At 42.8% G+C, this 16,585-nt stretch overlaps 1 protein-coding gene across 1 annotated transcript in view; it reads left to right on the top strand.

Annotated features, from left to right (window-relative positions):
- Positions 1 to 16,585, top strand: part of LOC144684023 (transmembrane 9 superfamily member 2-like) — a 102,072-nt gene that overhangs the window by 18,147 nt on the left and 67,340 nt on the right. The window contains exons 3-4 of the mRNA XM_078547729.1: positions 8,764 to 8,857; positions 14,983 to 15,110. Coding sequence (XP_078403855.1) covers positions 8,764 to 8,857; positions 14,983 to 15,110 — 222 coding nt within the window. The remainder of the gene's footprint in view (positions 1 to 8,763; positions 8,858 to 14,982; positions 15,111 to 16,585) is intronic.

The raw sequence follows: 16,585 nt of genomic DNA, 5'->3' as shown, positions 1-16,585 counted from the left end.
GTTTGGGACATGATTTCAAAATTTGCAGATGATACGAAGATTGGAAATGCTGTCAACTGTGCTGAGAATATTCTTAAACTTCAAAAGGACATAGACATGTTAGTGGATTGGGCAGACAAGCGGCAGTTGAAGTTCAATGTAGAGAAGTGTGAGGTGATTCATTTTGGCAGGAAGAATATGGTGAGACAGTATAAAATAAGGGGAGAGACTCTAAACGAGGTGCAGGAACAGACTGTGGTGTATACGTACAAAGGTCATTGAAGATGGCAGGGCATGTTGAGAGCAGTTAATAAAGCATATCGTGTCTTAGGCTTTATTAGCAGGGGTATTGAGTACAAGAGTAAGGAAGTTGTGTTGAACTTGTGTAAGACACTAGTTAGGCCTCATCTGGAGTACTGCATCCAGCTCTGGGCGCCATACTTGAGAAAGGATGTGAAGGCATTGGAGAGAGCACCGAGGAGATTCACAACAATGATTCCAGGCATAAAGAACTTAGCTATTAGGATAGATTGGAGAGGCTGTGACTGTTTTCCTTGGAGAAAAGAAGGGTGAGAGGAGACCTGATGGAGGTTTTCAAGATCCGGAGGGGTATGGACAGGGTAAATAGTGAGAAATTGTTCCCACTCGAGAGCATCAAGAACTACAGAACAGGGGAATGGGACTCGGTAGAATGCTGTTTGAGAGCCAGTGCAGACTTGATGGGCTGAATGGCTGCCTTATGCACTAAAGATTCTGTGATAGGAGATAATTGTGTCTCATTGCCATGCATTTCATTTCATGAATCTTTTGAAGTTAGATTCTAAGGTTTTTCTAAGAATTTGGTTTAAATGTGAACCATACAGGATCTTGAAAGGCCTGTCATTTTTACTCAGCCATCACTGTTTTTACCTGATGAAAATTTATGTTAAGATTTTTTGAAATCCCTTTTGTCAAAGTGTTTCACTGAGATCTTCTGTTTGACAATTATAGTTTGATTTCTCAACACTTTGTTGCCCGTTAACATTAAAGCAAAATGTTGCTGTGAACTTCCATGGATTAAATGCTGCAATTGATGTGTTTTGAATGCTATAGAGTAAATGCACGGTTATTTCCAACTTAAATTCCATATCCTTATTTAAGAACTGTATGTAATACTGGAAGCTGCCTGCGCGACTCGAGCACAAATGACATTAAAAGTCGAGCATGTTGTTGCTTTGCTGTGCTTTTCATCTTTGTCTCCGACAAACATAAGCTGTCCACATCTGGAGCTTGAAAATTATTTTCCTTGGAGGTAATTGCCTGATGTGGATAATGCTACTTGTGCATCCTCCAGAAATCATATAGTGTCACAATAATTAGAAAGTTCCTTTTTGGGTTTTGATCCAAAATCGTTAACCCTCACTATAATGTGATAGTCAGAAACCAGGCAGTATGCAAAATAATGAGGGGTGCATTGCCATAACTCTCTAGGTTTTACTTTTATAAATGGACATACTGCACTCTAAACTTGTTGAGATGAAAACATCCATTAGGTTCTTGGGGCTGACTATTTGAATCAGTCAGTCAGATGACTCGATGTTAATACCTGATCAAGTTGAGAATTTTAGCTTCAATAAGCCAGACCCATGGGCGAAGCTGCTTTCGAATCCTAAACATTGCAAAATGTGATATTAATCAAACATAAAATGAGCCTGAACTGACACTTCACCTCCTGATTTGTTGGGGCCCTTCCCTAGGGCTCCCTGGCTGTGGCCCCCTGCTGTCTGGAAAGCCCATAAATTTGGCCAGATGGTGGGTGAGGAACAGAGTTAAAAGATGACAAAGATCCTCCAAATCCCCTACTTTGAGTTCTTCAGCTGCTTCTAACCTTCCCTGCTCTTTCCTTGCCTTCCTATTAATATCAAGGCCTTTTTGTTGGTAACAATTAGTATGTTGCAGCTGATGTAAATGATTTCCATGATTGAATGTGACCTTGCCAACTTCTGTTTTAAAAAAAAGTTGATGTATTTTCCACAAATTCGTGAAGTGAATTTGATCAAACCCTTTGTTTATCTTACTGGCTGAGTTGGAAAGTGAACTTGGTAAGAATCTTACAGCACAGAAGGAAGCCTTTTGCCCATTGTGCCTGTGCTGGCACAATGGCCGTGCTATCCCATTCGTCCCAGTCTCTACTCTTTCTCCAGTGCCCTGCAAATGTTTGTTTTCCAAGTAAGTTAGACTTGATATTGAGGAATGAGTCATTTCATGTTGATCCATTTCCCTTTCTCCCAATTTTGTTTCTATCATCTTCCCTTCCTTCTGAACGTTCTGCTGTGCTGGTTTATGGTATTTTTTTATTCATAGGATGTGGGTGCGGTGGGCTTGGCCAGCATTTATTGCCCATCCCTAATTGCCCTTGAGAAGGTGGCGGTGAGCTGCTGCCTTGAACTACTGCAGTCCATGTGGTGTAGGTGCACCCACATTGTTGTTAGGGAGGGAGTTCCAGGATTTTGACCAGCGACAGTGAAGGAATGGTGATATATTTTCAAGTCAGGATGTTAGTGGCTTGGAGTGGAACTTCAAAGTAGCGGTGTTTCCTTGTGTCTGCTGCCCTTCTAACTTCTAGATGGTAGTGGTGGTGTATTTGCTGTTTACGGAGCCTTGTTGAGTTCCTGCAGTGTATCTTGTAGATGGTACACAGGTGGTGGAGGGAGTGAATGATTGTGGATGTGGTGACAATCAAGCGGGCTGCTTTGCCCTGGACGGTGTCAAGCTTCTCGAATGTTGTTGGAGCTGCACTCATCCAGGCAAGTGGAGAGTATTCCATCACACTCCTGACTTGTGCCTTGTAGATGGTGGACAGACTTTGGGGAGTCAGGAGGTGAGTTACTTGCTGCAGGATTCCTAGCCTTTGACCTCCTCTTGTAGCCACAGTATTTATATGGCTAGTCTGTCACTCTATCAGTAATTACATGTCAAGGCCCAGTAACAATCGTCCTGTTGACTGGCAATTGCATTGTATAGCAATTGTATTAAGACAGTTACATTATTAAAGCAGGTGATGGGCATTGGCTCAGGTATAAATGGGTACAGCTGTAACTTTTCAGGGTGGGAAAAGAAATGGGAGTCTGTCACTGTTGAACTGGCCGAAAGAATAATCCTGCTCGAGGTAAAAGACCAGCTTCAGTCTCATTCTTCCCTTATATACAATAATTGGAGTTAACGTTCCCATTCAGTTTCTGGTCAATGGTAACCCCACCAGGGTGTTGATAAGTGGGGGATTCAGCGATGGTAATGCCATTGAATGTCATGGGGCAATGGGTAGAATCTCTCTTGTTGGAGATGGCCATTGCCTGGCATTTATGTGGCATGAATGTTACTTGCCACTTGACAATATCCAGGCTTCAGCTGACCAGGTCTTGCTACATTTGGACATGGAATGCTTCAGTACCTGAGGAGTCTCAAATGCTGTTGAACATTGTGCAATGATCAGCAAACATTTCCACCCCTGGCCTTATACTCTTTTGAGTTATCAACAGTCACAGATTGCAACTCTTTGAGTACAATCACAGTTCTTGGTTTTCCGGGAGTGGGACATGAACCCACAACCCTCTGATTCAAAGGCGAGGGTGCTATGAACTGAGCCACTGGCCTTATGATGGAAGGAAGGTCATTGATGAATCAGCTGAAGATGGTTGGCCTAGGCCTGAGGAACTCCTGCAGTGATACTCTGGGACTGAGATGATTGGCCTCCAACAACCACAACCATCTACCTTTGTGCTAGATATGACTCCAACCTGTGGAAAGTTTTCCCCCTGATTCCCATTGATTCCAGTTTTGCTAGGGCTCCTTGATGCCACACTCGGTCGAATGCTGCCTTGACATCAAGGGCAGTCACTCTCAGCTCACCTTGGGAGTTCAGCTCTTTTGTCCATGTTTGAACCAAGGTTGTAAGGATGTCAGGAGCTGAGTGGCCCTGGCAGAACCCAAACTGAGCCTCAGTGAGCAGGTTATTGCTAAGCAAGTGCTGTTTGATAGCACTGTTGATGACTCCCACCACTTTTTTTGCTCGTGATTGAAAGTAGACTGATGGGGTGGTAATCGGCCAGGTTGCATTTGCTCATTTTATTTGTGGACAGGGCATAACTGGGCAATTTTTCACATTATTGGGTAGATGCCAATGTTGTAGCTGTACTGTAATGGCTTGGCTAGGGGCGCAGCTAGTTCTGGAGCACAAGTCTTCAGTACTATAGCTGGAATGTTGTCAGGCTCCATAATCTTAGCAGTATTCAGTGTCTTCAGCCATTTCATGATATCACATGGAGTGAACCAAATTGGCTGAGGACAGGCATCTGTGATGCTGGAGACCTCGGGAGAAGGCCGAGATGGATCATCCACTTGGTACACCTGGCTGAAGATGGTTGCAAATGCTTCGGCCTTGTCTTTTGCAGTGATGTGCTGGATCCCCCATGATTGAGGATGGAGATATTTGTGGAGCCTCTTGTTAATTGTTGTAACACCATTCACAACTGGATGTGGAAGGACTGCAGAGTTTAGATCTGATCATCTGCTTGTGGGATCGCTTAGCTCTGTCTATTGCATGCTACTCTTGCAGTTTGGCATGCAAGTCGTCCTGTGTTGTAGCTTCAGGTTAACACCTCATATATATATATATATATATATATATATATAGGTATGTCTAGTGCTGCTCCTGGCATGCTTTCTTGCACTAACACAAATAAAAACAGAAAATGCTGGAAAAACTCAATAGGTCTAGCAGCATCTGTGGAGAGAGAAGCAGAGTTAACGTTTCGAGTTCGCATGACCCTTCTGGTTGAAAAAAATACTGTTGCTGCTGATGGCCCACAGCCCCTCATGGGTGCCCAGCCTTGAGTTGTGAGATCTGTTCTGAATCTATCCCATTTAGCTAGGCTACACAACATGTTGCGAATGCAGGACTTCATCTCCACAGGCAAGGTATGGTGGTCATTTTTACCTATACTGTCATGGATAAATGTGCCTGTGGCAGTTGGTTTGGTGAGGACAATGTTGAAAAAATATTTCCTCTTGTTGGTTTCCTCACCACCTGCTGCAGAGCCAGTCTAGCAGCTATGTCCTTTAGGACTTGGCCAGCTCGGTCAGTGGTGCTGCTGAGCCACTCTTGGTATGGACATTGTACTCTGGGCGGGGGAGTTCATTCTGTGCTCTTGCCACTTGCCGTGTTTCTTCCAAGTGTGCTCAACCTAGAGGGGCACTGATTCATCAGCTGAGGGGGATGTTAGGTGGAAATCAGCAGGAGGTTTCCTTGCCATGCTTGACCTGGTGCCATGAGACTTCATAGGGTCTGGAGTCAACCTTGAGGACTCTCAGGGAAACTCCTTCTTGGCTGTGTAATGCTGTAGTGCTTCCTGGCTGTGTAATGCTGTAGTGCTTCCTGGCTGTGTAATGCTGTAGCGCTACCTTTGGTGGATTTGTCATGTCGGTGGGACGGGACATACCCAGGGATGATGGTGGTGTCTGGGACAATGGCTGTCCTGTATCATGCTGTGAGTGTGGTTATGTCAGATTGCTGCTTGACTAGTCTATGTGGCAGCTCTCCTGATTTTCGTACAAACCACTAAATGTTGGGAAGGAGGAGATTGCAGTGTTGACAGGGTGGGGTGTGTCATTGTCTATTCCGGTGCCGAAGCCCATCTGTTGTTCCTTCAGGTTTTGTTCCTTATTGATTTTTCTGTTGTGGTTTGATACAACTGAGTTGCTTGCTAGGCCATTTCGCAGAGTAGTTAAGAGTCAACCACATTGCCGTGGATCTGGAGTTGCATATAGACCAGATGAGACAAGGAGGCAGATTTCTTTCCCTAAATAACATTCGTGAAGTTAAAAACAAAAAGCTAAAAGCTACTGCGGATGCTGGAAATCCAAAACAAAAACAGAATTACCTGGAAAAACTCAGCAGGTCTGGCAGCATCGGCGGAGAAGAAATCAGTTAACGTTTCGAGCCTTCATGGCCGAAGGGCCATGAAGGCTCGAAACGTTAACTGATTTCTTCTCCGCCGATGCTGCCAGACCTGCTGAGTTTTTCCAGGTAATTCTGTTTTTGTTCGTGAAGTTATGATCGGAGCAGCAGTTTTGGGTGACTTCGCGTTTACGGGGGTGGGGGTGGGGGTGGGGGTGGGGCGGGGTGGGTGGGGAGTGGGGTTAGAATGTGAATGACCAGACAGGTGTTCATTGGAATAGTTGGGTCTAGAGGTAACAAACTCATGGATGACTGTATACCATTGTGCTGATGCCTCAGCCAGATCTGAGAGGCAGATTTAATCAAGATCTTTAAAGGAGAATGAGGTCATTATCTCAAAATTTGCAGGCACTGGAGAAAAGGTGGTGGAATGGGATGAGGTAGTTGTTCTTGCTGAGAGACAGCACATGTGTGGGTCGAATGGCCTCCTGTTCTCTGACCATTTTAGGATTCTATGATTTGCACATAAAAATTGCCAGCTGTATGTGTGGTAATGTCTGAAAACCCATCTTTGTTTCAGATTCCAAAGCATGCTACTGGGAGATGTGCACTTTCCTTGTTTGCTCGATGAGGTTATACTATCTGCTCATTGGGGCATGCCTGTCTGACAGAAGTCCTGAGGGCTAAGATACAAGTTAATGAAGCTAAAGCTTCAGAGCTACAGATGTGTGCTGGGTTGCTGCTAGGGTTTAACTAGCTAAAATTGTGCAGCCTAATACTAGTAAGTTTCTTGCTCCTTGTACACCTAGCATCATACTATCCATTAGGGAATTAGCTTGCAAGATTATCTGATGGGGAGACATCTGGTGCCCAGCAATAGGGCTAACTCTCCATGATTCATTAGTCTGGCAGACTGGCTGGCTAATCATTAGGCTGCCCATTTAGGTACTGAATTACTGACCCAGCCACCAAGTGTTTCTCTGTTCTGAAGAGCTTAGAGTCCAAAAAGAACAAACAGTCACATTGATTCAAAAATAATTGACCATGCATTACAAAGGAATGGAATTCTGTTAATTGTAAATTGAGCCAGTGAGGCTAGTCTGTGGGTACATTGTTTATATTTTTGGAATGCCTTAAATTTAAAAATGTAGAACTCTTGGAGGTTGAGTGGGAAAAAAACCCACTGAAATTTAAATCTAATTGAAGGTATGACCATAGAACATAAGAAATAAGAGCAGGAGTGGACCATACAGCCTGTTGATCTTGCTCCCCCATTTCATATGATCATGTTTTATCTTGGGCATTTTCCTGCCCATTCGCCATTTCCCTTGATTCCCTGAGAAACCAGAAATCTATCTTGGCCTAAATATATTTACTAGTGCATCCATCCACAACCCTCTGGAACCATCCATTTTTTTTAAAAAAAACACTTGTGGGATGTAAACTACAAATTGCCAAGTCCAGGTTTATTGCCCATTCCTAATTTCCTTGTGGGCAATTAAGAGTGAACCATTGGTATTCCGGAGAAGAGCCATATTGGACTCGAAACATTAACTTTGTTTGTATCGCACACAGATGGTGCCAGACGTGCTGAGTTTTTCCAGAACGTTCTGTTTATATTTCATATTTCCAGCATTTGCAGTATTTTGGTTTTATGTAAGAGTGAACCATGCTGGTTTAGACTGGAGTGGCATATTGGCTAAAAAAAGGGCATTAGGGAACCAGTTGGGTTTTTATCAAAGTTCAGTGGCTTTAATGTTTGTTTTATTATAATTGGCTTTTTATTCTCAAAGTGCCATGATGGAATTTGAACTTGCGATCTTTGGATTATTAGTCCAGGCCTCTGGGTTGCTAGTTCATGTAACCACTACACTTTGTACACCTGTGTAAAATGCTGAAGTTAGCGCAAGCGTAATGGGTTCACGGTTAACATGCTTCGGGTGATTTTTCATGGCGGGCGGATAGTTTTCCCATTGAGTAGCAGGTATACAAAACGGAATCTCAAAGGGTAGTTGGTTGATGATGTGTCGCTGAATTCCTTGAAGAGCAGGATGACGAGCTGGTTGGTGTGTGATTCAGTGTTATTTGGATAAATGTAAGTAATGAGATACTCGGGCTGCGAGAGGGGATGAGCAAGATTTGAAGAAAAGATTGGATTTTTAGGAAAGGCCTGGGCTGAGCATCAGAGATGTGGTGATGGATAAATATTCTGAGGTTTTGCCTTCATGCTTACAGTATTTATGTCAGGGAGCAGTTATGGAGTGGTTCTTCTCAGGAACTTCGGGATAGATTCCATGATTGGGTCAATTGCACGTTGAACGGAGTAGGTTTGCTGGAGTGAATGACCCTTTCTTGTTCGGTGCTCTGTATAACGTTTTGATAACATAAACGGCATTACTCATGTGCCAGGAAAGGTTAGACCCACCTGTTTAAATGTAGTATCACACTGGCACTCATCTGGTGTTCATTTCATATTAGTACAGTGAGAACCTTCAATCTTAAATTTGTTTAAAAACTGGTGGGCCTACCTTAGGTCATGCGTGCCAACAAGAATGAATGTAGCAACGTGTAAACAAGTGGGTTTGGGGGTCGCACATTACTCATGAAGGCATCGTTGTTTGATGTTGCATGGTTATTGGTTTTTTTTTTGATTTTCAAGTTGGAATGTTTTCTTGAATTTTTTGTCCAAATTATAAATAGAGCATTACAATGTGACAGCTCATCAATTTTGCTTCCAGTTGTTGTGGTATCAGCTACACCTGTTGTATTAAAAGAAACGTTTATCATGCTTTTGCTTGTAGTTAAACTGGAGTGATGATACAATTATAATTAGGTGTTTGCTTTCAAAGGTTTGACTTTTGTCAGAACGAAACTGAGAAACGACCTTCTGAAAATTTGGGACAGGTGTTGTTTGGAGAGAGGATCGAGTCGTCTCCATACAAGGTACTGCACTTTGAGACTTTTGAAACATGATTAGCAGTAATTGAAGTATTTCACTTTCATTATGTAAAGGTAAGATTAAAATTAGCTGGTATCCGATCAAAGTCCAATCTCAATGAAAGGGGGTATTTGCATTGAATTGAATAGAGTATACTGCACAGAAACAGGCCATTTGGCCCAACTGGTTTATATTGGTATTTATGCTGCACAGGAGTCTCCTCCCACTACTTCATCTCACACAATCAGCATATCTTTCTATACATTTCTCCCTTGTGTGTTTATCTAGCTTTGCCTTAAATGTGGGATACAATTGGGCCACAACCTAAATGGAGCACACTTAAAAGCTAACTCTTTGACCAAGCTTTTGGTCACCAGTCCTAATATTTCCTTAAATGGCTCGGCATCAAGTTTTGTTGTGCCTGGGGACATTTTCCTCTGTTAAAAGTGCTGCAAACAATTTTCAACCACCAGCAAAAATAGAAGCAGCAGGATGCATATAAATGCAAGTTAACTAATGATTACATTTGTGAAATCATTTTTGGTCCATTCAGTTTGTTCCTGAAAGTACCATCATATCGAAAGGCCGTTAGCAGTCCAGACCTGCCAAAATATTAAAGTCTGGTGGAGGGGAAAGGCCACAAGAACAGACTTTCAATATCTCTAGCCTCCACTGGAAAAGAAGCCGGGTGGTCTTTTGTGGAGCAGAATCACCATTCTTGTTCAAAAGAGACTCTGAAAATGTGCTGTTGAACTTATTTTTCTTGTTTTATTAGTCCATTGGTTTTAACTTTTCCCATTTTATATGTCAGGAGCCAGACTGTGATTTTCCCCCCTCCACCTTCCTATCTGGGCTCACAATTACACAATATATGGTGATTGACTCCACAGGTTAAGTATGCTCCCTTTAGTTTATGGTCCATTTGTATCTTGCAGCTTCTGATTCTGCTGGTGGTTGAGTATTGCTGAAGATCTATTATTTCGAGAGCTTAAGAGTGAGGCTCCCCATCAGCCCGGAGTTCTTTTCAGCGCTTCCCAATTTATTTACTTTTTCAGTTTGATGGCTTTTCCTCCCTGCTTTTATGTTTTATTCCTAGTTGAACAAGGTCTTTTTTACATAACTCAGGAACATACATGGTTGTGATGCTGAATTTTGGTACGTGTGACATTCTTTCTCCATATGTTCCATTTTAAATTTGTAGGTTTATTTTGAAATGGATGCACTTTCTGATTTTTCTCTTGTTCATATTACATTTTTGTGTGTATTTCTACTTTCTAGATTTTTTCACATGTGCCTTGCCACTTGGATGCTGGTGGATTGTATCTGTCCAGATTTTAATTATCAGTGAAAGAATGAACTTCAATATAAATGATAGTATAAGCAATGTTTTATTTTTGTTTAAACCCTAAAAGTCATTGAGTTAATTCTGAGATAGGTTTTTAGCTATTCAATGTTTTACATTTCTTTGACGAGAGAGAAAGTGGGATATTTGTGATAAATCATATGTTGTGTGCAACAAATCACTTTTCCCACCTATAATACATAGGATTACTATATCGTATGTCACCAGGCTATGTCCTTTTTATTTATGAAAATATGGTTTTTAATTTTCAACTGACTGGAAATTTTGTAACTTGAAATGAGCCCGAACAAGCTACTTAAAAATGCAAGGCCACATTTCAAGGTGAGGTGAAAAACAAGACATGCTTGGGGGAATGCGGAGGGAGAGATATTTCCTATAATTCAAATGCAAAGTGCTGGAAGTTGAAACAGTGGCTACCACACAGACCCACCGAAAACCCCTTGTAAAGACACAATAGGTGAAGTGTTATGATATGGCAGGTGGTATTTGCCAGGCTGACCAAATTCACAAAGGAAACTTGGCCACCCTGTTACAACGATTTTACAGTTTGTATTTATTAAGAGAAGGCTTGTGTACTGAAGTCAGAAGTAATAAGATTTTAAAGATTAAATTAAAACATTTATTAACAAAAGAAGAAAAAACTTAGAACACACACACAAGATTACAGTTAGACAGTTATAACGGTTCCTAAAATTTCTACTTAAGCGAACTCCCAACTGCACACCCACTTTAAGGCAACAGGTCAAATAGATTCCAAATTTATAGTCATCTAGCAATTTTACCACAAGCACCCACAGGACAATGGACCTTTAAACGCTATTAACACGACTTTGGTTGCTGGAACAGCAAACTTCTGCAGGGTGGCTAGAGGCTTTTTCCCTAAGTCTGTTTCACAGTGATTTTTCAAGGGGAGGCGATGGCCTAGTGGTATTGTCACTGCACTAGTATTCCAGAGACCCACAGTAATGTTCTGGGGACCCGGGTTCAAATCCCACCAAGGCAGATGGTGAAATTTGAATCCAATAAAAAAAAATTGAAATGAAACCCATCTGATTCACTAATGTCCTTACCTGGTCTGGTCTACATGTGACATTAATAATGGAAGGGGTCATCAACAGTGCTATCAAGCGGCACTGTCTTAGCAATAAACTCCTGACCTCAGCTACTGCATTGGTTCAAACATGGACAAAAGAGCTGAACTCCCGAGGTGAGGTGAGAGTGACTGCCCTTGACATCAAGTGTGGCATCAAGGAGCCCTAGCAAAACTGGAGTCGATGGGAAGCATTGGGAAAACTCTTTGCTGGTTGGAGTGACTCCTAGCACAAAGGAAATATGTTTGTGGTTGTTGGAGGTCAGTCATCTCAGCATCACTGCAGGATAGTGTCCTCATACCTAACCACCTTCAACTGCTTCATGGATGACCTTGCTTCCATCATAAGGTCAGAAGTGGGGATGTTCACCATTTGTGACTCCTCAGATACTGAAGCAGTCCATGTCCAAATGGACAATATCCAGGCTTGGGCTGACAAGTGGTCAGTGACATTTGTGCCACACGAGTGTCAGGGAATGACCATACCCAACAAGAAAAAATATAACCATCGCCCATTAATGTTCAATGGCATTACCATCACTGAATCCCCCACTATCAACATCCTGGGGGCGGGGTTATCATTGACCAGAAACTGAACTGGACTAGCCATATAAGTAGTGTGGCTACAAGAGCAGGTCAGAGGCTAGGAATCGTGTGACAAGTAACTCATTTCCTTACTCCCCAAAGCCTGTCCACCATCAACAAGGCACAAGTCAGAAGTGTGATGGAATTCTCCCCCACTTGCCTGGATGAGTGCAGCTCACACAACACTCAAGAAACTGGACACCGTCCAGGACAAAGCAGCCCGCTTGATTGGCACCACATCCACAAACATTCACTCCGTCACCGATGCACAGTAGCAGCAGTGTGTACCATCTACAAGATGCACTGCAGGAATTCACCAACGCTCCTTAGGCAGCACCTTCCAAACTCACGACCACTACCATCTAGAAGGTCAAGGGCAGCAAATAGATGGGAACACCACCACCGGGAAGTTCCCCTGCAAGTCACACACCATCCTGACTTGGAAATATATCGCTGTTTCTTCACTGTCACTGGGTCAAAATCCTGGAACTCCCTTCCTAACAGCACTGTGGGTGTACCTACATCACATGGACTGCAGTGGTTCAAGGCAGCTCACCACCACCTTCTCAAGGGCAACTAGGGATGGGCAATAAATGCTGGCCCAGCCAGCGAAAGCCACATTCTGTGAATTAATTAAAAAAAAAAGACAGAGCATTTGGGATGGGCAATAAATGTTGGCCTAGCCAGCAACACCCATATCCCATGAATGAATAAATAAAAATAATCTCACATGGCCACACCTCCCTCAGCCTTTCATCCTCCTTTAAATATATTTCTCCTTTTTTGATCTGTAAATCCCGTTGTATCAACTTGTCTTTAGAAGCAGTTTTTCCTAGAATATAAAGATCGTTCATGTTATCATTATCATTCCCCAGCACTTCTGGGGAAAACGAACTGTCTTATTTATCTTACCAGTTGTAAACATTTCCCATGTCCCTTTGAGAATCAGGCACTTCTCCAGTTATCTAAAAATACAAATTTTATTTGCACCGTCTCTGCTGAGACTTCACCCTTGCTTTACTTATTTCCATTTCGAATACCTGTTTTACGCCTCAATACTTTGATAATTTAACCTTGCAGGCTACCTATCCCTAATTTAATTTAAATTAGCCACACACATACACACACACATCCTGCTATAAAATATCTCTCAATATTAGGAAAAAGTGTAACAGGCCGGGCTGCAGCCACTGCAGAAAGATTGCGAGAAAGTTTTCAGCAGAGGAAACCGGCTGAAATCTCATTTTTTCCTCCTCTTCTCCCCCCCGCCCTCCCAACAATTGCAGCAACATCTACATCTAATTGCATTCATGAAACCAGCTAATCCAAATCGGCCACAATGTTTAAAAATCTACGCCTCAATGGCAAGCAGAGGACACTTAACTGTATATTCTTATAACTTTTTAACTATTGGACTCTAGTTTCCCTTCTTTCTGATACCTGTGTGTGTGACGTCGAGAGTTTTTATTATTTTGAGCTCTGGTTTAGTGGTTAATAAATATGCTGCTCTTTGACTCAAGAAAACCTTGTGTAGTTGGCTCTGAGTTGCTCACAGCTTAAATATTTAAATATGTCTGGATTTGGAAAAGGCATATCTTGTGAAAAAGAAACTTAAACCTTTGTTGTGACCAAACGAGGAGGTTGAATAGAGGAGAGCCAGTTCAACCCTTCTCACCTGGTCGTAACACATGAAATGCAATCATAATATTGTGGCCCTGTGAGGAGCGGATGTGCCTCTCAGTCAGAAGCTTGTTGACATTCCACTGGAGAGATTTAAATGCAAAACCTAGGCTGATATGCTGCTACGTGCTGAGTGAGTGTTACACTGTTGGAGAGGCAATGCTGACCGAGTGCTGCACTGTCGAGATGTGATATTGGAGAAGTTAACCAGTTTTCATTTTTATTCATTCACAGGATGAGGGCATTGCTGACAAGGCCAGCTTTTATTGCCCACTCTTGCCAAAATGGGGAAGGAAATCTGCAGCCCTTAATCTCATAAAGCAGATGGGTTTTTTGTGCCAACCTGGTAATTTCATGGTTACTGTTATGGACAGGAGGGGGAATTAATTTAAACAGCCCCGGCTTCTCCCCTCATCACCCGTCTGTAACGGGTGTTTTTGATTTTTCATTTCCCCCTTATAAGTGGTGGTGTGGTTTCCTCAATCCTTCAGCTGGAAGTGATCCAGTCCTCTATTTAAAAACACCACAGCAAACTCGAGATAAGGTAAATTAAGAGGGTTGGTTTATTTTACACACACAAAATACAGGAAAGGAGTTTTGCAACATCTGCCCCTTTTTGCATTCATACAATAAAAGTGGGATAAGGGAAAGAAAGGGGTACAGGGCAAGACCATGATTAAAAATAAGCGTTATGGTTTCGCATGAGTCTAGAATTAAAAGTCCAGTGGCGTATTCCTTCAGAGGTTAGCAGGCTGAAACTGTTGCAGGGTGATCCATCGCCCAGAAGCAAGGACTGCCACGATGGAAGAAAGCATGTAGAGATTAATGAGTCTTATAGGCATCAGCACAGGAGCTCCAATATTCCAGCAGTACAACATGTAGATGAGGGCTAGGCAATTTTAAACTTGGACAGAGCTCTTTTTGCTGCTACTTGTTACATGGGAGCCACTCTGTCTCGGAATCCCTAGCCCAAGACCGCCCGAAGTGGAGGGAAGGCATTCGGGAAGGAGCTGAACAGCTTGCGTTTCATCGCCAAGGGCTGGCTGAAGCCGAGCGTCAACTGTGAAAGAAGCACGTGGCAACCCGGGCACCCCACCAACCCGTTCCCCTATCACCGTCTGTCACACCTGTGACAGAGACTGTAGGTAGTGTAATGGACTCTTCGGTCACCTGAGAACTCATTTTTAGTGTGGAAGCAAGTCATCCTCGACCCCGTGGGACTGCCTAAGAAGAGGAAGTACATGTTACGTTACAATGAAGCATTCAATACTTCTAAGTTCTCAAGTAAAAAGGAATTTTGTCATACAGCTTATAACAATGGGGCCAGCTCTATTGTACTTCATGTGATATAGATTAAGTGACTTAACAATTGGGTTCATGAGCTAATATGACCCTTTTTCCCCCCTCGACAGTTTACATTTAACAAACCTGAAACATGCAAAATGGTTTGCATCAGATCCTACAGTCCAAAAGATAAGCTGAGTGCAGACAAGCTATCTTTCATAAAGAAAGGAATTCTGCTGAATTACCAGCACCACTGGTAAGTATGTTGAATAGCAATAATGCTTCTTGATAGTAAGTGTTTGATTTGCAGCTATTCCTTTGATCTGTTACAAAGATTTTCACGGGAAAATATGGAACAATTATGATTCTGCCCAGATTTTACTAAATTTAGAAATTTTGCATATCATTTACAGCACAGTCAGAGCAGGTCATTTGGCTCAACCAGTCTGCTGGTGTTTACACTCAACACTAGTCTCTTCCTGTTCCGCTAACCTCATCTTGGGCTTTTAGCATACCAACAACAACTTATATTTATACATCCCTATCTCAGCTCATCTGAAGCTGAAACCCTCATCCATGACTCCATTACCTCTACACTTTACTATTCCATCGCATAGTTGTCTGGCCTCCCACATTTTACCCTCTAAACTTGAGGTCATCCAAAACTCTGCTGCCTGTGTCCTAACTCGCACCAAGTCCCATTCCACTATCACACCTGTGCTCCCTGATCTACATTGGCTCCCAGTTAAGCAATGTCTTGATTTTAAAATTCTCATCCTTGCCTTGAAATTCCACCATGGCCTTGTCCTTCCTGTCTCTGTAATCTCTTCCAACCCTCAGATATCTGGACTCCCCTAATTCTGGTCTATTTTACACTCCCAACCATAATTGCTCCGCTCTTGGTGTCCGTTTCCTCAGTTGTCCAGCTTCCAATCTCTGGAATTCCCTTTGTGTACAATTTTGCTTCCCTACCTTGCTTTCCACCTTTAAGATACTTCTTGTGCAGTTTTGGTCTCCTTATCTGAGGAAGGATGTACTTGCTATAGAGGGAGTGCAGCGAAGGTTTACCCGACTGATTCCTGGAATGGCGGGAATGACATATGAGGAGAGATTGAGTCGGTTAGGATTATATTCGCTGGAGTCCAGAAGAATGAGGGGGGGGGGATCTCATAGAAACCTATAAAATTCTAACAGGACTAGACAGGGTAGATGCAGGAAGGATGTTCCAGATGGTGGGGGAGTCCAGAACCAAGGGTCACAGTCTGAGGATATGGGGTAGACCATTTAGGACTGAGACGAGGAGAAATTTCTTCATCCAGGGAGTGGTGAGCCTGTGGAATTCGTTACCACAGAAAGCAGTTGAGACCAAAATATTGTATGTTTTCAAGGAGTTAGATATAGCTCTTGGGGCGAAAGGGATCGTAGGGTATGGGGAGAAAGCGGGAGCAGGCTATTGAGTTGGATGATCAGCCATGATCACAATGAATGGCGGAGCAGGCTCGAAGGGCCGAATGGCCTACTCCTAGTTTCTATGTTTCTTACAATTTAGCTCTTTGACCAAATCTTTAACGATGCAGTGGCCCAAGGCGCTTCACAGAAGCATTGTAAAACAAAGTGTGACATTGAGCCACGAAGGAGGCATTAGGTCAGGTAACCAAAAGCTTGGTTGAAGAGCTCGATTTTAAGTAGTCTCTTAAAGGAAAGCAAAGTAGAGAAGTAAGGCCGTGGAGG

The sequence above is a fragment of the Cetorhinus maximus genome, chromosome 8, assembly GCF_964194155.1.
Source record: "Cetorhinus maximus chromosome 8, sCetMax3.hap1.1, whole genome shotgun sequence".
NCBI classification, from domain to species: Eukaryota; Metazoa; Chordata; class Chondrichthyes; order Lamniformes; family Cetorhinidae; genus Cetorhinus; species Cetorhinus maximus.
The sequence above is the reverse complement of the archived record's forward strand: the minus strand, read 5'-3'. Positions and strand labels throughout refer to the sequence as shown.